This window comes from Stegodyphus dumicola, chromosome X1 (assembly GCF_044657685.1).
Source record: "Stegodyphus dumicola isolate Sdum_Otavi_A_Nest chromosome X1, ASM4465768v1".
Classification (NCBI taxonomy): Eukaryota; Metazoa; Arthropoda; class Arachnida; order Araneae; family Eresidae; genus Stegodyphus; species Stegodyphus dumicola.
Genome location: NC_140780.1, coordinates 170,144,678 through 170,169,784, shown reverse-complemented (window position 1 = coordinate 170,169,784; position 25,107 = coordinate 170,144,678). Strand labels below are relative to the sequence as shown.

General features: G+C 32.3%; 1 protein-coding gene across 2 annotated transcripts in view; it reads left to right on the top strand.

The window, feature by feature from the left end:
- The window catches only part of LOC118182530 (putative sodium-coupled neutral amino acid transporter 11), a 99,766-nt gene that overhangs the window by 51,869 nt on the left and 22,790 nt on the right, over nucleotides 1–25,107 (top strand). For both annotated transcript variants that reach the window (XM_085808338.1, XM_085808337.1), the window contains exons 10-11: nucleotides 5,167–5,328; nucleotides 5,673–5,785. In XM_085808338.1, coding sequence (XP_085664464.1) covers nucleotides 5,167–5,328; nucleotides 5,673–5,785 — 275 coding nt within the window. The remainder of the gene's footprint in view (nucleotides 1–5,166; nucleotides 5,329–5,672; nucleotides 5,786–25,107) is intronic.

The window sequence follows — 25,107 nt, the reverse complement described above, 5'->3', positions numbered from 1 at the left end:
GGGACTAGAGAAATGGCAGAATGTGAAGAGCGAGCCGTCGTCAGAGCGGCACTCACAGTCCCCCATACATCATTATTATCGATTGTACATGCAAATAGTGCTTCAATGACCGCAAGGACCATTCATAGATGGCTCACAGAAAGGGGGCTGAGCTCACGGCGCCCCTTGCGCCGAATACCATTGACCTATGTACAATGTCAAGCCCACTTGCAGTGGTGTCGGGCTCATTCGCACTGGAATGTCACTGACTGGAGTAGAATAGTCTTCAGTGATGAGTCCGGCTTTGAACTGAGCTCGATGACCAGCGAAGGCGAATCTGGAGATGCCCCAGACAGCGGTGTGATACCAAACTGACTGTCTTCCGGCGGACAGGCCGACAGCCAGGAGTGATGGTCTGGGGTGCCATTTCATTTCATAGTAGGACCCCCTTTGGTTGTCGTTCGTCGCAACCTTACAGCACGGTGGTACGTCAACAAAGTTCTAAGGCCTGTTCTGTCGCCCTTCATGTCATGCCACCCTGGACTTACGTTTCAGCAAGATAATGCCCGCCTCCACACTGCACACATTTCTGCGGCTTGCCCGAACATTACCTTGGCCAGCAAGGTTGCCGGATTTCTCTCCTATTGAGCACATTTAGAGCATTATGGGCAGGGCCCTCCAACCAGCTCGGGATGTTGACAATCTAACGCGCCAGTTGGACCGAATTTGGGATGATATCCCTCAGGAGGGCATCCACAACCTCTATGAATCAATGCCAAGCCGAATAACTGCTTGCATAAAGGCCAGAGGTGGACAAACGCGTTACTGACTTTTTCATTTTCTGAAGCTCTATCACTTCAATAAATCATCCAATTTTTCTCAAACTGTAATCATTTGTTTTTCTGTACATGTACGTCACTTCTACCGATTTTCGTGCCATTCAGGTAACTCCTTCTTGGTCCCCCTTTTTTTTTTTTTTTTTTTTGTCTAAGTGTGCATTTCATTAATAAAATGTAAATATTTTCACTATTTGTTGACTATAATTCACTGCATTTTTTTATATATAGTCACAGATTAAGGTAGCAGTGCTTCTCTTACTGTGCTATAAATCCACATATTTTGATTTCTCTTTTGAGACCGAATGGGAAATGAACTAAACATTCTCATAGACATTGAGAGTTGAATACAGCTCATCTTAAAATAAATTAATAAATTTATGGAAAATTTTACACAGCATATATTAAGCAAAAAGAATAAACTGAGTATACTTAGAAGTATTAATAATTGGTAGATTTTGATTGCAGAATAAAATGCTTTAATTGCATGGTAAACACACAGTAGGTATTCTTTTACAGTTTTTCTGTATTGCATAAAATGCAGATTTAAATTTTTGACACTAATATTGATGATTGTCATACAAATGGCAATTACTGTTTTATTTTGCTTTGAAATGAATGGTTATTAATAACATACTAGATGAGATAAACTTTAACATGTGCACGATTTTATAAATTTTCAAAGTTTAATTTAGTGCTGATTTCAACTGGTAAATTTTATTGAATTTTGCATAAACTAATACCAATGAACCAGTGCAAATTATTTTCAAACTTTTTTTAAATCCAAAAGGTCTCGAAATGTGACTTCATATTGTCCATTGTAAACTCATTTCGCTTTTCATTCAAGGCTCTTGCCATTTGCAAAATGTAAGATATTTATCTTTAAAATCTAATTTGTTATTGAACAAGCCAAGCTCTTTCAAAGCAATACACACAGTTCTTAACAATATATATATATATTTACTTTTTAATCTGATTGATTTAAAATGCATTTAATTTATGGTATATCAATTTAAACATGAAATATATTTATATAATTACATGATATATTTCTTCACTTTTCAATTATGTAGAAGATATATAACTTTCTGGTGCCAGTATCCTATAAAAGTTTTTGCTCTTTACCCTGCCCCATCTCTGTTGATACTTTCCACTAATAAACCATATTAAACTTTGAGTCCTTTTGAGTGACTGCTAGAATTTGAGCCCTTTCAGTTTTTTTTTTTTTTTTAATTTGTGAGCAAAAAGATAGAACTTTAGAAGATCTTCTTGAGTTACTTTCTAATGATGCAGAGAATTGTTAACAATGTCAAGAACATAATTTTTACAACTAAATATTAAACATATAAAAAAGCCTGCAACATATTCATGTTACGAAAGTACTTATTCATATTTATTTATTCTGTGTCTAGGAATTGATTTAGTTTTAAAAATTAAATTTCCTTTTAACAATTTCCCAGCAGTCCCATCAAAAGGCTAAAAACTGTTTATATGTATTAAAGAAAGATGATTCATTTAATCTGTAATGATTATTAAATGGCTAGTTTTAATTATTGAATTTTTAATACAAATTAACTGAAATTAAACTGATTTTGTAGAATAATTAATTGTGAATACGTTGAAGAATTCAATTTGGGGCTATTGGACGTTTAAAAATGATTGAAAGGTTTTTAATATCTTAAAAATAAAAGCAAAATTTACTCTTATAATATTTTGAACTAATACTTTATTTTAAGTCCCTTGCTCAGTTTTAATATATTTACAAATTATTAAATAAATTGAAATTCAGATTTAAAAAAAAAAAAAGTTGTATAAATATTCTCAACATTTCTTATTTTTCCAAAGTAACCATAGGAGAAGGATTTGAGACTATCTGTGTAAAATAAGTAGGTGTTAGATCATCATCACACCTTCACATACTTTCATTGGAATGTAAAGAAGTTTCCTGAGGATAACTGGGATGTGAGATTAAGCAGTTGGGAGTATGTATTTAGGAGGTTAAAGGGATGTTCTGGGATATAGTAACTAGTATTTCAAATCCTTAGAACATCTTATATGGTGTCGATGGGACCTAGATCGGGTGTCCTAAGGATATACTGGGATGTGACACTAAGCGGTTGTTAGGAAGAGTTTAGGAGGAAACTGGGATATTATGTCATGTCCTGAGGATGTAGGAAGTGGGACTTTAAATCCTAATAACATCCCATGCTGTTGATGGGACCTAGATAGGATGTTCTGAGGATATAATGGGATGTGTTTAGGAGGTTAGGGGGTGTCCTGAGGATGTAGGAGTTCAGATCCTACGAACATCCCATATGGTGTTGATGTGACTTAGGATATACTGGGATGTGACATTAAGTACTCGGGAGGATGTGTTTAGGAGGTTCGGGGAATATTTCGAGATGTCCTGAGGATGCGCGCTTATCCAGCGAGTCGCATCATCAGAATATTGTGAGGATGTTTTTGTGCTATGTGAGTTATATCAATACTTTCATCCAATTGCAATGCAAAATACTCGCAGTGTTTTATTTTTTGAATAAGTGTCTCTTTTATGGAATTTGCCATTTCATAAATTCGTCGACTTACTGTATCATTTGATAACAAAATATTAGTAAGTTCATTAGCTGCTTTTACGTTAAATAATGTTAAAATGGTATCTTTAGTTGTGGTTAAGGTTTTCTCCAATAGTTTGAGCCTTAGATTCAAGATATCTTTTAAGAAATAATGGTTTCATACTTTGATTGCGAAATAGTTCACTGCTAACAACATATTGAGATTGAGGGTCCATTTCATCTCTATTCCAAGTAAACCCAAATGATAAATAACTTCCATTATATTTTCTGTAAACAATATTTCTTTTCAATATTCTTAATGCTAGTAGATTATCCTGGACTCATCAACTGTGAATCATCGCTTTTCCACTTAGTTAATCCTTAGCCATATTTCCGTTTTGAAAATCTAGGTTTGTTTTCTTATTTTTTACAAATATTTAAATGTACAATATATTAAGAGTTCTTCAAAAACAAGCAACGGTATTCTCAAATCGCGTGGAAAAGTAACGAATACAAAGCAACAAGTACACAGAATACCTACTGTTAAAAACAGCAAATCGATGTAAAAAAATTATTCTAATTGAAAATAGAGCACTGTGAGGCCGGAAATGGTGACGATATAAAGTGTATACATGCTAATAAATCTATCAACTCTAAAAGAATTAATGAGTAGTATCTTTTTATAAGAACTTATTTACTATTAAATACAACATCCATTTCTATTACTCCTTTTAAAGCATCATTTATGGCAAATTTTATTATATCTATGCTAAATATTTGCGAAAATAAAAAGGGATTATTTTGCTGAAGTCTATGAGCGGCTATTTATCTTGAACAAAGCTCAGATAGCATAAATTTAGAGTGTATAAGAAAAAATTTCAATAAGATTTGGGGTATTTAATTACTGAATTTAATAGTTAAAAATACTGTTTCTTTGCGTACCACCTATTTCTCTCTTGCGTGCCACTGGTTGAGAATTGCTGCTTTAGATCATAAATGCTTCATTATTTCATAAATCATAATTTCATATTTTTAATTTTATAATTTCTACATGCCATCTTACTAGATTTAAACTGATGATCTAATATCTGGAATCACTGAAGTCGCGATGAGTCCGGATCTCGGACTTTGTACTGTATTTGTATTTCACTGAATTGAATTAGTGGCTATCTTTAGAGTTCAGGAATTATTATGTATTGGCATTCGTACGAGATTTACATGTTTTCAGAAAAGTTGGAAGGTTATAGCATTTAAAAAAAAAATTAAACTGAATTACTTTTTCATTTATATTGAAAGTTGTATTTTTGATTTATACCAATGCACCAGAGAAGAGTTATTACACTGCATTCTCAATGATATTGACTTAAAGAGTTTGAATTTTAAGCTAATTTACTTTACAAAGATGATGAATTTATGTAATTTAGTTTAATTGCAGACACCAGTTCCTAGATTTTACACTGTCGTATTTTAATATTTACTCCAGCACCAGTTGTCAGAGATTCAACAGGAAGTTCTAATTACTATTATGTTTCAAAATTTCTTTAAAGTTCCAATTTCTTTAAAGTTCCAATTTTTTTTATGTAACATTGGCATTATGCCTAAGCCTCTATGGAACTCAAATAAGAATTTGATGTTAATATATTATTATTTCAATTCAATTAATTGAATTGAAATAATTTCAATTTATTTCAATTAATTATTCTTAGTTTGTTAGCGACTTTCATATAGTGATACAAACTTTATTTTCTGTCTGAAAATTTGTTATGTAATATATTTTTTCTTTAATATTCTTTTTTTAGCTTACATGTGTCATCACAATTCATTCCTATTATATGATGTGTTAGATAATCCTACACAGGCCCGATGGAATCTTGTTACTCATATAAGCATTGGTTTTTCATGCCTTATCATTGTAATTTTTGGAATATGTGGATATGTTACATTTACTGGCTTAGTTCAAGGTAACATTTATTAATTTTTTAGCTGTGCTTATTTTTATAATTATTATTAATTATATTTATTAACATTAATTATTATAGTTATTTATTATTTTATAAATTATTTGATTATTAGTGCAGACAATTTGTTATTGGAAAAAAAATCTGCCCAAACATTTATTTTTTAAAAAGGGAGCATATTTGAGTAAAAGGGAATTTATAGTAATCCTGGCTAGGGTTAGACATATGGTGTATTAAATTTGTTATTTTTATTATGTATTATTGGTTAAGTGAGTAAAATATTTTTGAATTATTTTTCTATTTAAGATATTTTTATACTTATTGTTTAACGATTACTCTTTTGATAGGTGATTTACTAGAAAATTTCTGTATGAATGATGACTGGGCTAATGCTGCCCGTTGGATATTTACAATAACAATTATGCTCACATATCCTATTGAATGTTTTGTTACAAGAGAGGTATGTGACACTTTTTAAGTTTTGTTCCTCACATTTTCAATGTTCTTTTAAAATCAAAATGAAAAAATTTCATGTATGACTCATGCATATAATTTACAAATTTTGTGCAGGGCTTACCATCTTAGAATTTAATATTTAAAAATCATATTTTGATACAAAACTATTTAAATGGTATATCAGCCCCTTTTTTATTAATGTTAATTAAGCAATTAATTAAGAAACTCATGAATTTTATGTGGTAAAGATATGTAGGTGTTAGTAAATGGCAACAAGTATGTTGAATTTTTACCTTACATATTGAATGAAAGAAGTAAAAGATGCTTTCTCTTGTTGTCCTGTGTTTTTCACTTATTGTTTAAGAGGTAAAACAGAATCCTGTATAAGGATTTAAAATGAGTCTCAATGGCTGGTTAACAATATAGTGTTTCTTCTACTTAATACTATATGTATGCTTTAAAAGGAAAGACAAGTTCCGAGTTCTTTATAGGGTTCATTATATGATGATTAATCTCGTAACTTTGCAAGCCAAACAACCCCTTACAACTATATGGAAACGAACAACAGGAAGTAAATATCGATAAAAATGTAACTTGGAAAGTCCGTGGAATTTAAAATGCTCGACATAAGCTTTGTCATTTTAAAGTCACACTGTCTTTATTAAATTTTCTAATATATTTTATATGTCTAATTTTTAAAGATAAGTTAATATCTTGAAAAAGGCATAGTAATTTTATATTTATTTTTTAAATATAAATAAGTTTTAAAAGATACTCTTTTAAAGGCCATAATTACTCCTTTGCGCCACGTGTTTTAATTTTTATGTCTTTTGTTAAATTAAAAAATTAAATCAGTTTTATATTTTAGTTACTTGTTTTAATAGTTTATTCTTTCTTAGTCAGCAAAAATATTTATTATTTAATCTATTGAATACATTGATTAAAATTATTGAACTTCATTTTACCCAATGGTTTAGTAAGCATATTAGCTGTGTGATTATCAGAAGTTACTGAAATTAAATTACCATTACCTTCTTTCACTTCTTATGACAAAATATAATACCATACTTCAGTATGTTTACTTTTATTAAAAATTCCATTGTTGATCAGTTTATTTGAATTTTGGTCATCAAAATTCATTGTACACTGTGAAAAAAAAAAAAAAAAAAGAAGAGGGGACAGTTCTGTATCTCTTGTTCTACTGGGCGGATTGGCGAAATTAAACTTGCATTTCTCGTGTCTCAAAAGCGCGGCTTAGGGTGTGTATAAGATTTATACAGTCAAAAGTCGTTAATCCGGTCTCGTCGGGACTTCGGCGATTCCGGATTATCGATTTTTCTGGATTATAGATCATCAGTTTAAATCTCATAAGATGGCATGCAGAAATTCTAAAATTAAAAATATGAAACCGTAATTTATGATATAAAGAAAAATTATGATCTAAAGGGTATCAAAATTTACAAAAAAAAAAAAAAAAAAAACCTTAATATTTATTTGTTTACTTTATTAAACATTTCTTTCAATTCAAGTTGTTTTAAGTTGCTTCGTTTTATGTGATAATACTTTCTCTTTCATTCTATAAACAGACACAATTTCTTGTTCAGTTACAAAGTTCCGCTGTTCAAGTCCCGTTAATTGTTGTGCCGAGAATACCGACTAACTTGTCAATCGAAATTTTTTCGTTTTCACTAACCTCTCTGTCACATTCTTCATGTCTTTATCCATTTTTTGCAGCAATTCCACTTTTTGTTTGTTGGACATCGAAACATACTTTCGTTTTGTAGATCCTTTGGAAGTTCCAGCATCGGAAATTCTATTTGACATAATCGAAAGTTCAAGTTTACTTTTATAGTATTGCTCTTACAGTCTGCAAAAAATAATAAGCTGGATCCAATTAGAAGATTAAGGAACAACACAATCATCAATATTAACTGAAATAGATAATTAGATAATTTTAGCTTACACCGTCGGTTATACATTAAACGTGCAGGCTAAAACGTATTCTGCACTTGCGCACACGCATATGCGCAGTAATCAAGGTCTTAACGCGCACGCATAAAACGCCTGTGCGCATGTGCCAACGCGGCGCATGTGCAGAAAGTTTTTAGCTTTGAGGTCCGGATTATAGATCATTCCGGATTATGGATGTCCGAATTAACGACTTTTGACTGTATATAGCATTGCTCTAACATAGGTATTTCGACACAAAATTGGACTTTTTCTGAAATGACATGCCAATTTTTTTCCATATTGTGATTCTATGATTCAAATTATGCCAAATTGCCAAGTTTTGTAAAAATCACACCAGTAGTTTTTTAAAAATTAGCTCTCAAAATTTTATCTCCTCAGTGTTAATTGAATTGGGTATTTCTATCTCTCTTTTTTTTTTTATTAAACTTACTTGATTCTTCCTTTCATATTTTGAAATTTAGGTTCATTCCAAATAAAATTCGCCTATTTTTTATGATTTATTATAAAATAATTTTTATAAATTTTTCGAAAATCATTTTGAATTATTACCTATAAAAGTTCTGCCATAACCTTAACAGCAGATGTATTTCTAAGCATACCTGCAAAAAATTAGAGTTTTTATTCAAAATTTCCTAAGATATACGTGAATTTACATTTTGGTGTGTTTTGAAATTTGGCATCTTTGTTATAAGCGATAATAATGAAAATGTGGTGTACGCACTTTGTTAAAATTATTTGAAAGTATGAACTATGACTTCCCCCCCACTTGTGCACAAAGGAAAAAGGCAAAGGAAAATAGGTTGCTATAAATTAAGAAGTTCGCCAAGTGAATTATTCTTGTGCGAACTAAAAAAAAATTCACCACGATAAATTTTAAATTTCTCCATAAATTTCTCGCCAAAAATTACGAAATTTAATATATAGGCATAATTTGAGTTGTAGAATTGAAATGTGGTAAAAATTGGTATGTTATTTCAGAAAAAGTCCAATTTTGTATCAAAATACTTATGTTTGAGCAATGCTATATATAAATCTAATATATATTCCAAGTCGTGCTTTCAAGATATAATGAAACGCTGTTTGAATTTCATCAGTCGGCCCAGTAGAATGAGAGATAGATCTGTCCCTTTTTTTTCCCGCTTTATACAATCATATCCTTGTATGTGTTGATTCATCATCAACAGCTTTACTTATTCATGGTTTAAAATAGAGGACAAGGGAAAAAGGTGCTGTACGTTTCATGAGTTGTGTTAAGTCGGTGGTTCTTCACCGGGGGGGGGGGGCGGGAATGTATTTTGGGGGGTGAGGAAGAAGCCCCTACCTAACCATAAAAATTATTAAATATCATTTATTAAATTTATTATAATAAATATTTGAAATCTGCAATAGTGTCCCCAATATTGAAGCTCATAGAAATTGGTAGCACCTAGCTCAGGAAAGAGCCGGTGCCGATGGGCGTATACACTACGCTACGAAAAGGCATGAAACGCTACAAACAAACACGAACAAGCAGCTAGGTGACGGAGAAAAGAAAAAAACACTTTGTGGGAATACAAGCGGAGAACGTTATCCTAGCTTGCACATGCACTGAGTTCAATATGTGCTACTCCAATGGAATCTACGGATTCACAGATTTGTATCTGCATCTACTGCGCCTGTGTTAGGTTGAGTCAAGTTGAGTCAACTATTGTGTCTGCGATATGTGTATTGTGTATTTTGACTTGTCCAGAAACCTCTTGAGACTAATACATTCTTAATTGCCTGTTCAAGCCGAATAGGATTCAGTGATATTACAAACGTAAGAACATTATATATATTATATTACATTATTTCTAAATAATTAAATCGATTATAGTGAACTCCACTATGTCGAAAAAACGACAATGGAACGATAAGTATGCCGGTTATGGATTTACCTGCACAACCGAAAAAGATGGCACGCAACGACCACAATGCATCTTGTGTTCCAAGATATTTTCAAACAGCAATCTCAAAGTTATTAGAGCATTTCCACAATCTGCATGGGGGCGAAAAAGCGCATAGCATGAACAGCTTGAAGTCAAAGAAGGCTCGGTTTGATACCAGTGGAAATATCCTAAAATTGTGCGGACCAGCAATTCAAAAAACCTTTATTAGAAGCGCATATCAAGCGGCATATTTATGTAAAAGAAAGAAACCTCACATGATCGCTGAAGAGCTGATTAAACCTTCTGCTTTAATTATTGCTAAAACAGTTTTAGATTCGAAAGCACATAAAAAAAATCCAACAGATTTCATTATCGAATGATATTATACGATCGCGAATACAAGATCTCAGTGAAGATATTTTAATGCAAGTAATTGAAGACATAAAAATCAGTCCACTAAAAATAAGCATGCAACTGGATGAGTCAACTGATGTTGATAATAGTAGCCAACGGAGCCCCAGCAACGTTAGGCAAAAATTCAGGATTTTTTCCACACATGGAAAGAGAATTAATTATCAGAAGTTATAATGACACATTGCATGTTGCATCGTCATGCACTGGCGTCGAAAGCATTGCCAGAAAGTTTAAAACAACATCTAACTACAGCAGTAAATGTAGTAAAATACATCCGAAGGCGAGTGCTTAATCATCGCATTTTTCATGCATTTTGCGAAGAAATCGGTGCTGATCATACCATGCTCCTATATCACACCAAAATACGGATGGTTATCTAACGGTCGCATGCTTAACAGAGTTTTTGAATTGCATGAGGAAATTATTCAATTACTGACTATTCAAAACTGTTATTTAGTAAAAGATTTTGAGAGTAATGATGCAATGCTGAGGCTGGCCTACTCAGCAGACATATTTAGCCATTTAAATGAATTGAATTTATCAATGCAAGGATTTGGTGTAAATATAATAATATCTAGTGAAAAATTATCTTCATTTATCGCAGAATTAGAAATTTGGTACGTCGAGTAGAAAAGGGGAATTTTGCAAACTTTCCCTTGCTTAATTCTGTTATTGCGAAAAATGAAAAGAATACAATTATACCCAAAATTGTAATACATTTGAGACGATCGAGCAAATCATTCAATGGATATTTTTCTACCGGAAATATTACCAAAACTGAGAGATGGATACTGGAACTATTTCTATTTGACTTAAATTTGATGGATGATAGTGACTTGAAAAAAGATCAACTTATTGAAATGGGAGCAAGTGGACATATTCAAATGGAATTCGAACAATTAGAATTGCAAGAATTCTGATGTTCACAGTTACAACGTTATCCAGAGTTGGTGAACGGAGCACCGCAATTACTCTTACCCTTTGCTACCACCTACTTGTGCGAAATGGGATTTTCACCGCTTTTGCATATAAGAACTAAAGCGAAAAATCGCTTAAGTGCAAATGATGACTTACGCGTATGTCTTTCAAAAAAGGAACCTCGCTTCGGCAGTATCATAATGAACAAACAACAGACTAGTCATTAATAAAAATAATATTGTTTTGCATTTATATAAAATGTACGTTTTTCAATAAACAATAAATTTCGCAAAAAATGTATTTTTCTAGATTAAAAAAATTAAAACACATTTTTCAATGGGGTGCGAAGATATATTTTCAGATTCAATGGGGTGCAACTCGCTAGAAAGGTTAAGAAACACTGTGTTAAGTGAAGTGACAGTTGTTTGTAATTCAGCCAAAATAACAGTTCAGACAGGATAATTTTTTTTCGTATACAATTGCAGCATTGTGTAGCCATAATTAAATACAGAGAATGGAAATGTTAAATGCAGAATCCTATGTGTTCCTCAGCTTACAGAAAACCTCAAAATCTACGAAATTATACCTCAAATTAATAGTCATAAATACGTTATTAAGCAATATTGGCTAATAGTGGCTTTGGGGAATATTACTGCAGCTTTGTTGCATTTTAAATTTCTCTTTACTTCAGTAATGACCTCAAAATGTGAGATTAGTGTTGCTACAAGTGCATGAAATACTAATATGCTGTTAGTTCTGGAAAAACATTTGATTCTTATTTCTACCATTATTTTCATTTTGATTCTTATTTCTACCATCCTTTGAAACAACAGTTTGTGCTGCAGAATACCAGAACTGCATTTCTTCCATTTCTCACTTATCTTTCACATATTAAATTAAAATGTCATGATCTTTTTTTTTCCTATATGTACAAGAGAGGGTGTAATGTTTATGAAGCTGAAACATTTTTCATAGACAACTAGATGGTGTTCTGTGTCCGTTACTTTTGAACTTTATATAGTTTTAGGATTCTGACGTTCAGTTTGATCACATTCTGCATAACGTTGGTGTCAGATATTGTGGGGCAGGGAGGAGAAGTGTAATAAATAGAGCTCAGGCTCATTAACTCGCCACATAATAAAAACATGGACATTTCTGATATCCCTTTGAATCCTTTTTTTTTAATACTATTTACGATCTTTTAGGGCTACTATCTAAGTTTCTATTATGCTTTGCATTGCTTTTATCGGTTACCTTTTCTGTATTTCCTTTTTTATTTTGGAAAGCCTCGACTTAAGTTTATTATGGCGAGCAAGCATTATTTATCAAAGGAATGATATACTGGTATGGTAAATGAGCCAATTAGTGACATGAATGAGATTCATGATTCATTTTCTAGAGTTAAAGAGCCATATTTTAGTGATTCAGATATGAACATTTTGTAAGAGAGTGAGCTCACTGAGTGTCTGCCTTCCACTTCACATTGAAGGTTCTGTTATTTCTTCTTGTAAATTGTCTTTCTTGTATTTTTAAAAATTTATAAATGTATTTTGCCAATTAAAACTTTGATATAATTTGAATAGAGCTTCTGGACATTATTTCTTGAAGCAAGCAATCTTTTATACATTTTCATGTAAAGTAAAGGAAAAAGATTATTAAATGTTAATTTTAATAATCTAAAATAGTATAATCTAAAAATACTAATTAAGTAATAATTTAAAATAGTACGAAAAGTTTTGATGTTAGGACCGAAACTTCTTCTTTCTTTCTTTTTTTTTTTTTTTTTTTTGATTCTCCCCATAAAGTTAGGCTCAGTGACACAGAGCTCCCATTCTATTTGACGATTCCTTTAAGCTCAGTGACACAAAGCCCCCATTCTATTTGACGATTCCTTTTGACTCCCATCCATCCCGAGGGAACATTTTAAAGAAATGCATGCCATCTCGAAAGGGTCAGCAAATATTGCTGAAATCATTAAAGAATAATATATTTCAAAAACACTTCTGTCACATTTGGTTTGAATGAAATCTTTTCTTTTTAGAAATTGTATGAAGCAAACAGTCTAACTGAAAGGCGCTTTTCAAATTATAATATTTTATTTCTTTTGAACTTTCCTGTGTGTATCTGCTTTTATGTTTCTACACAGAAAAGCAGTTTTCGTGCTGAATTGCATCATTTGAAACTTGTTTTTAACTAGTGTTATAAATAATATTCTTAACCATAGTTGCCAGCTCTGCCAGTTTTTCATCCCTTCTCCCAGTATCCCAGTAGATAATAGGATCTCCAGTTTAAAATTTTTGCCATTTACTAAGCAGAACTACCAAAGAAGATGTTTCCCAGTAATACAGTAAAAAGTGTGAAATCCATTAATATTCCAAATAATATTCTTAACCATAGTTGCCAGCTCTGCCAGTTTTTCATCCCTTCTCCCAGTCTCCCAGTAGATAATAGGATCTCCAGTTTAAAATTTTTGCCATTTACTAAGCAGAACTACCAAAGAAGATGTTTCCCAGTAATACAGTAAAAAGTGTGAAATCCACACTTCCAATATCCGGATCTGCAGACCAACAGGCAATAAATAAATAAATAAAATGTAATAAAAAGCTCCTCATACCGTACAAAATCTAGGCATGGAGAATATAATACTCAACAAAGGGAAGCAGGTGGGCCATAAATTCTATTTTTCTCCTGATTGAGATTCTAGCAGCATATCACTCTCAAACACTTGCTGGCTGGGGAGTTGCATTATAGCCAATAACAATACATTGGACTCGCATCAGAATAATGTTGGCCACAATTACACTTCCAACCCTTGAGTAGGTAGGCAGGACCAGTACTGCATTTTGCCACCGCATGCACTGCCCCATTTCACCACCCATTTGTTGCTCTGTGGGTTTTAAATTTTTATGACCAATACTCCCTAATTCTAAACATTTTATAGCCTGTAAATTCTGCTGCCTAACTGCTCTCCTAAAATCTAAAAATTTTGCCATCCTTAATTTTGCTGCTTGATGCTCCTCTAAATTCTAAAATTTTTGTTGTCCCTAAATTCTGCTACAAGATGCGGCCGCACTTGGTCTGGTGCTGCCTTGTTCCAGAGATTAACATACTTTTCTCTTTGACCAGAACAGTCAATGAAGTCTCAGTGTTGTCATGTATACATCTCACCTTTCTAGATTTAAACTAATGATTTAAAAGTTGCGAATTTCCGAGATCTGGCATCACTGAGGCCCCCACGATTCTGGATCTCGTACCTTATTCAAATTTATTGCATTAATGGAATACAGAATCCATCCCTCACCCCTAGTGATTTTTAACAGTTTTTCTTATTAAATTTTATATGAATTTTCTTAATCTACTGTAGACATTAATGAAGATTTAAGAAATTTAGTACGTTGTAGAACTTTTAATGAAGATTTAAGTAATAGTGTATAACAATCAGTTAAATGTTCGTATTTAATTTTATTTTATATCAATATATGATACATTAGTAATTTTTTATAGTTTTGAATTATGTTAACATAGTGCATATGTTTAAAGTCAAGAGTTAAAAGAAGTGGATGTGAAAAGCAAATCTTAAGTTATTGACTGTATTAAAACAGCTCCATTCTGCCTCTGTATGGATGGAATCAATACTACTAGGGCAAAACTGTATCCACTTGTTATTTCTTTGTTTGCCAGAGTCCTCAGAAATTGAGTGTAGTGTACTTTCTGTCCTATTTTAGAAGGAGATTCAACAGGCATTAACATAGCACAGTTAATTATTAAAACTTTAAAAGAAAATGCAAGTCCTCTGGCTTAGCACTTGGTGTCTACAATGCACCAGTAATGGTAGGTTTGTAGACTGGTATTACAGTCATCTTAATAAAAGAAAATTCAGATTTGCAAATTATCAGCTACACCTGTCACCTCTTAAATTTAGCAGTTATAAAAAGGGCAGCTTCTTTGCCAGTAAGTATGGATGGACACATTTTTTATATTTATTATCATCTTGAAAAAGAGTTTTAAATGGATGAACTAATTCCAACAGCTGCATAATATGGAAATAAGAAAATTTTTTAAACATGTATGCACATGCTGGCTATCTTTAGAGAAATTCTTATCTAGAATCCTCAGTCAGTGGAACCCACTTCTTATACTTTGTAAGGAAAAAGTAAATGCTTCTAGAGTTAAGACAAAATGCTGTGTTGAAAGTTATAAAATACCTACTTATATAAATTTGGATAAAGTTATAAAATTAGCAAGGCTTTAACCCAATGGAAATTAATTGGAAAACTGAAAGATGCTTTCTGTCATTTTGTTACTCCTTATTTCTTAACAAAAATCTCCTGATTTTTGAGTGTTGTAGGTTGAGAAGTATGCATGCTGTTTGGTATTCTCTTACTAATATGTAAAAAAAAAAAAAAAAAAAAAAAAAAAAAAAAAAAAAAAAAAAAAAAAAATTAGACATTGGTACATGATTACTCCAGCTGCCATGAGTTGACAGTCGTGATGAAAGCAAAAAATAATAACAAATGATTTGCCAGTTTGGTCTCAGGATTAAGTTATTCAGTAGGTGGAAAATCAGTGATGATGTAGAATGTTTCAATTTGAGATGTACGTCGAGCAAAATGATGGCTGTATAACCAAATTAGAGATCACAGATTTATGCTAATTAATGTTTTTACTTCTTAAATATAGAGGTATTTTATTCAGTGAAGTGAAAATAAGGGTCATGATCTTCCACTTACTTTATTATGAAAAAAATGTCTGCTGTGCATCCGTAAAGGATTAAGCATATGCTAAAGCAAGATAATTCTCTCTGCTGTTTATTTCTGCAGATAACATGACATTCAGATAATACAAGGTATAAATTTTTCTTTTATAGTTTTAGTATATATATATATATATATCCTATTAGACAACCACCAAACTGTTAGTGGCCCATGAATTTAGTTTAGATCAGCAGTTATCATCTGGAGCATATTCCATTTTCTTGCATCTGGCAGCATATGCTGAATCATGAACTCATTTGTACTCCCAACAAGTTTTGTTGTAGGTCATGTCATATGTTCAAACAGTTTGCACTGTAATTGTAATTGGACATTAAATTTGTAATATATAGGCTTAATCGTGGAACCAAAAAGAAGGAAATATGAAGGAAGCTTCAAGTTAAAAAGTCATAAAACAGGCTAAAGAATCGCACAACTATGCTGCAGTAAGGGCTTTCAATATGATAGAAAAGATGGTAAGAGATTGGAGAATGAATGAAGATGCTGTTAAAAAAGGGCCAATGATAAAATATTTTATGAGAAGAGGAGAATAGCTTGCTTGCCATATTTAGGAAATATTGCTATTTTGTTACAAGAAATATGATTAGGGCTTACACAATGAAGTGGAATGGGACATTCCAGAAAAAGGCAAAGAATTTAAAAAAAAAAAAAAAAACAGTAGGTTGGTGCAGTCGTTTCATAAAAGAAAAAAAAAAATCTGATAATATGATGGAAAAGAAAAATTGTGCAGGAATTATAACAAGGTCTTGACCATAAAGTCATTATTTTTCATGAGTTTGTTATTGGTATGAGGCAAAAATACAACTTTTCATTATCTAAGATTAAAAACATGGATGAAACACTAATGAATTTTGACTTAATAAATAATAGAACTCTGGAAACAAAATGTGCAAAACCTTTTCAAGTCAGAAGTATGGTGAAAAGATCGACATGTATAGCAGATGAAACAAAATTGAAACCCATGGTCATTTTCAAGAGGAAAACTACACCTAAAATAAAATTCCTACCAGGCATTTTCATACATTTTCATGAAAAGGGTTGGACCAATGAGAAGTGTGTAAAATTGTAGATGGAAAATATGTGGCAGAGTCAACCAGGAGCTCTATGAAATGACACAGTTTTTTGGTGTGGATGATTTTCGCAGTCGTGTAACTGAGAACATTAAAAATCACTTATCATGGAACTGTACTAAGATTGCTGTTATACCAGATGGTTTAACTCTGGTGCTATAACCTTTAGACCTTTCTCTGAATTGATCATTCAAAGATCACATGCGTGAACAATGAAATTACTGGATGGTGAGTGGTGACAAATTGCATGGGAGCTATGTGGGCTGTGACAAATGATGTGCTATGTGATTTCATGATCAGATTATGACAAAAATTGAAAGTGAAAATGATATACTTCAATTGCTGTGAAATTTCTAATGCTATGGATGGCACTGAGAATGATTTGCTATGGCATGTTGATTACGAAGTGGAAACTGACTCGCTAGGTACAGAATGGGACATGCATGACGAGCTACTCAACAACTAAAGTGAGGATGTACTTGAAGGAGGTATATGCCTTAGATGATGAATGTGACGATTTTGCAGGATTTTGAATACCTTATTGTGTTATTTATTTTATTTTATTATGGTTTTAATTTATATAAATTTAAATCTAATTTTTTTCTGCTTTTGTCCTATAAAAGGACTGTGGATTTTGAGGGCCATTTTTTCAACTATTGTGGAAATATATGGTAGCTCTTTCTCCCTTTTCAGACAGTTTTCTGTAATTTTGGACATCATACTGCAGGCTCATGTCACCTCCATTTCCATTCTCATAATCCATTTCTGAATCATCATCTTGCATACTAGAGATACTTTTATCTTGATTATTATCTAAAATTTTATTTTATAGTTTTTAATCCACAGAATTATTTTCTAAAATTTTACTTTATAGTTTTTAATCCAATGAATTATTTTTGTATTTATATTTTTTCTTTTAATTCATATTTTCCTCCATTTACATAATATAAAATTTCATCAGTTGCAATCCAATTGTATTGCAACTGATGAAATTTTTTCCGAGCTTAAGGTTTGCTAACCATGCTGTAATGATAAGCACACAATTTTTAAAAATTTTTTTTTTCATTTCTCTCCCATAGTCTATAGCCATTTATTTCAGATTCACCAAAAATATAATTTTCACATTGTGAATTAAATTTCTAATTAGTTAATTTATCCAAATAAATGTAGTAGTTCCAAAAATTTTCAATCTGTTATATAAGATTTTTTTTTATTCCATTTTTCTGTTGATATTCTACAAAATGCTACTAATCAGCTATCATATAACAAACAAGCTGGAGTTTTGAGACCTTCTCCTTATCTTTTTTTTCCTAATTTGGAATCTTTCAGTAGGGCTCCTGTTTTTTCCATTAATGTTTGATTTAGTTTTCCTGCTTTTCTGCTTAATCATGATGAAAAAGGAACTGTATAGTTTGAAATTATACCCTTGTTTTTGTTTTTACTTTAGCATTTTAAAATTTCATTTAACAAATTCCCCTCCATTGTGACTTAATTGTGATACTTCCATATTCCAACTACTTCTCATCAGTGGTTCGCAAATTTTTCCAACTCATAGTACCTTTTTTTCAATTAAAATTTTTTTATGACACCCGACCTTAAATAAAAATATGACAATTTCATATCTAAGAGTTAAAAAATAAAACTCATATATCTTCACTATTTAGCATTTTTTTACTTTATTAATAATAATCAGGGTGAGAGATGAGCGTACACTGCACAGTTTCTCAAGATGTGGAGATAAACCCGACACGTCCACCCTCATTTCCTTTTTAACATTAATTTTTGTTGTGTACTTGCTTTTTATTACAGCCAAAAACCAAGCTTTGCACGAATACAACGTCAAAAATGGAATTAAAATCCACTGAGCCTTATCACTTAGAAGGAGATGTTCATCTTTTATTGAAATCCAAAATTCTGTCAATGCCATGCTGCCAAATTTTGCTTTCAAACTGTTATCGCCAGACAACTCAATAAGATTGTATTCCACAGAAGTAAATTCAAATGGAACACTAGTATTAAATGGATCTTGAATGCATGCAAACCTATCAAAATTTTCATTTTGAAAGTATTTCTCAAATCCAGTAATTAGCTGTGATAAATGCCCTTCAAACATAGTTTTTATATTTTGAGGAAGATCATGTGACTTTAAGATATGCTGCAATATTAAAAAATAATCTTTGCCTGCATTTCATTCAGTTTTCTTCACCATATTTTGAGTTTTTTTAAAAATAAAAGCTGATATTTTTTCCACTGACTTCAGAAGATGCATGTTGTTTCGCTGTAGAGAGAAATATTGCAGAAATATGCCAGTTTTATTGAAACATCAGCATCAGCAAATTTCTGCATCTTTGTATCCTTTTGTCTCATGGAAAATAGAAAATTCTTGCCAAAATTCAAAGGTAAGTGATAAAACATTACCATGGGAGATCCGTTGTGCATTGCTATAATATGACAAAGTTGAGTGTTCAACTCCCATGTATCTCACAAAGTCTTTTTAAAAAATTATCAGTGGAGGAGATTTTATAAAATTTACCACATTTATTGCATTCTAACACCTAATTCAGTGAAGGACTTGGATGCTTTGATGCAAGCATTTCTCTATGAATAATGCAATGGGTCTACAGTGCATTTGGTGATTTGCTTCGAATAAGTGCCTGTAATCTTTCATAGCAATTAGACATGGAGTGAGCTCCTTGAGTACCGACACCAACGTACTTAGGGCAATTGAAATTATTTTCAGATATGAATATATCAAGAATGTATAACAGCCTTTGCTCCTGCAGTAATATTTTTACAAAACAGAAGGTCTTTAATATTATTACCATCTATAAACCATACATAGCTTATCAAATGAGTATCCATATTATTCATACCCTTATCTAGCTGTAATCCAAACTCCACTTTAATTCTTTCAATTAATTGTCATCCTCCATCAATTAATTGAATGGTGTTTTCCAACTAATTATGTTGTTGGACAAAATCACTTTTAAAAGCAGCTTTCCAGTAGACTGACAAACTGTTATGTTAATCATCTACGGCAGCTGGTAGAATGAGTTCTTGTGTAATGGTATGGGACTTCTTTACATTTCATGATTTTGTAAGCTACCTTCCAAGATGTTGCATTGTTTGATATTATATTGATGCATTTATGCAGTTTAAAAAAAAATTGTTCCTGTTGTTTCACTTCTTTTAACTCCTAAGGATTGCTAACCGTGCTGTGGTGATTAGCTTTTAAATGGTGCCTCAGTTATCATAAAAGCATACGCTCCACTGGCAAAACTTTCATACACAATACAAATTGTGGTCTCTTTTCAACATTCATTTCTGTTGATGTTAAACCAAACTCTAAATAACCATTATCACAGCTAACCATTATCATATTTACGATATTTTAGTTTCTTGGCAGCTGTGTTATGGGTTGAAGATGCACTTTATCTTCACTATTATGTTTATTATTATTCCAAAATTGGTCCATCGTCAAGGACAGCAAAAATCACAAGACTATTTATTAAAGACAACAAACAAAAAGTTATAGAACCTAACTATATTACGTGAACTAATTTATATCACTGTTTATTTATATGAAGCACTGAGTTTAATTTTACTAGACTTAGATTACAAACCGACTGACTGAATCTAGCCAGCAATGCTTGCTTATAAGCTTTCTGCAAGATTTTCCAAAGTAATCCAAAATATGTTGCAAAGGGTCTATGTACCCCGACATGTCTATGTTAACAGTCAATATGAGTTGAGAACGCTGGATATAGTAGAAAGTGTATGGCCCTGCCTTAGAATATAGTTCTACTACTTTGAGATGTCATATTGTAAAAATAAATCTATTAAATATAAATATTGTTAAGTAAAGAGAATGGAATGAAAAATGGATTATGTAGAATTCAGCTTTTGATTTAAAAATTTGCTAATATCATGTCTATCATTCGATGACCAATAGAAAGACATCCCCTCTTTGGCACTATTGGCAAAACTGCAAATTCCAGCAACCCCGACGTTACCCCACTCTCAATGAGAAAAGCAATTAAAGCCTTTACTCATTCACTGAGGGAGAGGAGAAAAAAAGCGATTGTTATGTTATCTCAATCTTAGACATATTTATAATTTCAAAACCTTAATAAAGCTAGAAAACCACTATGCAGTTTCTCTAAGATTATTGTTATGAATACTTTTGTCAAATCATGGGAGCTGAACTGTACTCAGGAGCTGGTTGACTTTGTATTTAATAACAAAGATTATCATCACAAAGATATTTACTTTTATATATTTATTAATCATTTTGTTGCTGTAGAGGAACGCTCTGGCTCCAAAACATTTTAAATTCTCAATCACAAAGCTGTAAGATCTGTTACAGCAAGTACACAAAACAAAAGAATACTCAATTCAAATTACGTAGGTCAAGAGTATAATGCGCTAGCAGCGCCTCCTGTCGGCAACTCTTAATCACTACTGAACATACTCCCGACCTTGAAACCTTACGGGTTTCAAAATATTACAATTAGTATACACTGTTTTAAAGCACAATATAATAACAAACAATTGTAAGCAATAGCAATACAATGGTTAAATTTTAAAATACACATTAAATCATAAATGCAATATAAACACTGGAAAGAAACACATTACAATATACAATACATAAATCTAATTACAATTCACAGGAAGAACACAAATGTCTCTCACATTTCTTTTTAACATTTTACCACCTGGTAATACTATGTTAATCACTCGAACTTTTTTACCTTTTCCAAAAATTATTTCTGCAATTCTACCTGTTAACCATTTTGTACTGGGCATATGCTAATCCTAGACTAACACAAGTGAACCCACCTTAACATTATCTTTAGCAAACATCCATTTACTACGTTGTTGAAGGTTATTTAAATAGTCTCTCTTCCATAACTTCAAAATTTGTTGATTATATTTCGTTATTTTTTGCCACTTTGAGAGCCTACTTTCTGGTATCTCAATAAGTTGGGGTTCATCTATTGAAGCTAAAGGCATCTGAAGTAAGATCAGTGTCAAAATCTAAATGGATGGCGTTGGTGCTTAAGCATACAAATATGCACAGATACACTTTGTTCAGTTTTCCCTTATGCTGATTTTTAAATTTAATGTGGAATGGTCCACAAAAATCAGTTCCAACATTACTAAATGGGTAAGAAGGTGTTACTCATTCTTTGGGCATATCACCCATTATCTGATTCTCAAAAACAGGTTTGTTTTTAAAACAAGTTATACATTGAAAAACAACTTTAAGACAAACATTTCTGCCATTTAAGACCCAAAATTTACATCGAATATGATACAATAATGCATTTGAACCAACATGTAAATATTTTAAATGATAATATCTCACAATTATTAAAGTTAATGGATGCTTATCTGGCAGAACAATTGGATTTTTCTCATATGTACTGAGGTCAGAATGCTTCAGTCTGCCTCCAACCCTTAAAACATTGTCTTTATCTAAAAACAGTTTAAAGATTTTACCTTGCTGTTGCTGGGCACTGAGGCACCTGTCTCAAGATGTTTTATTTCATCTACAAACTCACTTTGTTGGATTGACCTAAATAAATAGAGTTCCACTCTTCTCAACTCGCTAAATGTAAGGTGACCTGTAAGCTTTTCATTTCTAACATTATTGATAAATCTAAATACATAGCACATAACATGAACAATAGTTAAATAATTATTACTCAAGGAAATAATATCATCAACTATAGAACTATAATTTAAAACAGTAAAGGCAATAGGAGAATGATCATTAGAGTCATCAGTTTTCTTTAGTTCATCAGAAAAGTCATCTAATAAAATTAGAATGTCATTATTATCTACCGGAACATCAGTCGTTTCTCTCAAAAATTGGGGTCCATGCCACCAAATGTCACTGTTCAATAAAATGTCAGCACTGACTCCCCTGCTGAGGAGATCAGCTGGATTTTGCTTCCCAGGCACTGGTATCACTTAAACTCTATATTTCGTTAACTCTATTGGCAACAAATGATTTCCATCGTTTCGTAGATCCTTTAATCCAATAGAGAGTTATTTTTGAATCCGTCCAAAAGAACACTAAGGAGGGCTTTTTTAAATCCACTGTTTTCTTGACTTTACTCCCTAGTCGGGCGGCAAGCAAAGCACCGAGTAATTCTAGTCTCGGAAGAGTGATTTTCCTTAGTGGTGTCACTCGACTCTTGCTAACCAATAAATTCACTTCGATGTTATTATACTTCACAACTCTTGCATAAATAGCAGCACCATAAGCTTTTTGGCTGGCGTCGCAGAAGCAGTGCAGTTCTAAGATATCGGTTGGCTCTTGTATATTTAAATTGAGCATGTTTCTAGGAACTCGTAACTCTAAAAGATCAGGAACCTCGGAACACCACTGAAGCCATATGTTTTGTAGATCTACAGGTATTTCTTCATCCATAAGACTTGTAGAATGAACTTTGCACGGATAGTAAACGGCGAAAGCAACCCAAGCGAATCAAAAATCTTTCCAATTGTACATAGCAGGAATCGTTTGGTACTTTCAACACAGGAATATGTTTGGTCTTTTTTAGACAGACTGTCCACTAGGCTCTGTTTTCCTAATATTAGACAATCTTCAGAAGGATTCCACGACAGTCCCAAAACTTTAATAGTGTTGACTTGTGGCTGTGTGTCGAAACCTTTATGTGTCCAAAACTGCATCAATGTATTGTCATTCGTAGTCCATTTTTGTAGCACCATGCTAGCTTGTCTCATAATTGATGTACCTTGAGTGGAGATCTCAAAAGCATCCGACACATTATCAGCTCCAGAAATAAAATCATCCACATACAAACAGCGGTCTAAGCATTCTATTGTAGTCGGGAATTCTTCAGAATGCTTTCTCAGGTGAGTTTTCAAAGTAGCAGTCAAAAGGAATGGACTGCTCGTAACACCAAAAAGAACACGATTAAATCTGTAAACTTGAATTTTACCATTTTCTTCCCATAGAAAATGAACTGCATCTCTGTCCTTTTCGGCTAATAAAATTTGTAGGAAAGCTTTCTCTATGTCTGAAGTAAAGGCGACTTTGTTTAATATGAAATTAACAAGAATCTCGAATATGTTCGAATTCAGGTTTGGCCCTGACCACAGGCAATCATTTAGACTTAAATGCTTAAAGTTATGACTGGAACTTGCATCAGATACTATTCTCATTTTTTGTAGTTGCACTTTCCTCTCTAAAAACTGGTTGATGTGGCAAATAGAACACAGGTTTATCAACAGGTTCCTTAGGACATCTAACTTTCTCTATAATATTCTTATTTTCATAGTCTTTTACAGTTTCAATATACTGCAAGTGAAGATTTGGATCTTTTTGAAGTCTACACATAAGTAAATTAAGTCTGTTTTTAGCAACCATGAAGTTATTATTGAGCTCTCCCCAATCTCTTTTCCATGGTAACTGAACCTCATACCGATTATCTTTAAATCGAACAGTTTTTTCAAATGTTTCTAAAGATTGATCTATCTCATTTTCACAGGGATCATCTTTAATTCCTATAGACTCAAGTTGCCAAAATATTTTAATTTCATTTTCTATATCGCTATAATTATTAACTAATCCACAGTGAACCGTTCGCATATTTTGAATCTCTGAACTTAAAATACTACCTGTGGCTATAAAGCCAAAAACAGAATTTTGAAATCTTAGCTCTGAATTGGGTACTTCAACTTGACCGAATTTTAAGATCTGATAAAACACCTCTGCGCCTAATAATACATCAATTTTTCCTCTTTTATAAAAGTTTGGATCAGCAAACTTAATGTTTTGAGGAAAATGTTCAGTCGGAACTTCTAAATTATTTATTGGTATCGAGTCCGAGATTTTAGGCATGCACAAAAATTCTAAACTCATTTCAAAGTCAATACCGTTTGAAATAGAAGCACATACTTTAGAATTAATATTTATTCTCACGTTATTTAATCCAGAAACCGCAACAGATATTTTTTCTCTTTTAATCCCTAACGAATTAGCACATTCAATCATTAAGAATGATGTCATCGAACCTGCATCACAGAAAGCGCAAACTGATTTTAATTCACCATAACAATCTCTGATTAAAATATTCGCAGTAGAAAGTAAAACATTTTTGGTCTGACGCATTCCCTTTACAGCTGTGCCAGCGAAAATACTTTCTTTATTGGTAGAAGAAGAGTCATAAGCAAATTTTTCAGCATTCGGATTGAGACTGAATGTCGTCTTCTCCCCCCTACTTCTGGCTTTGAAAT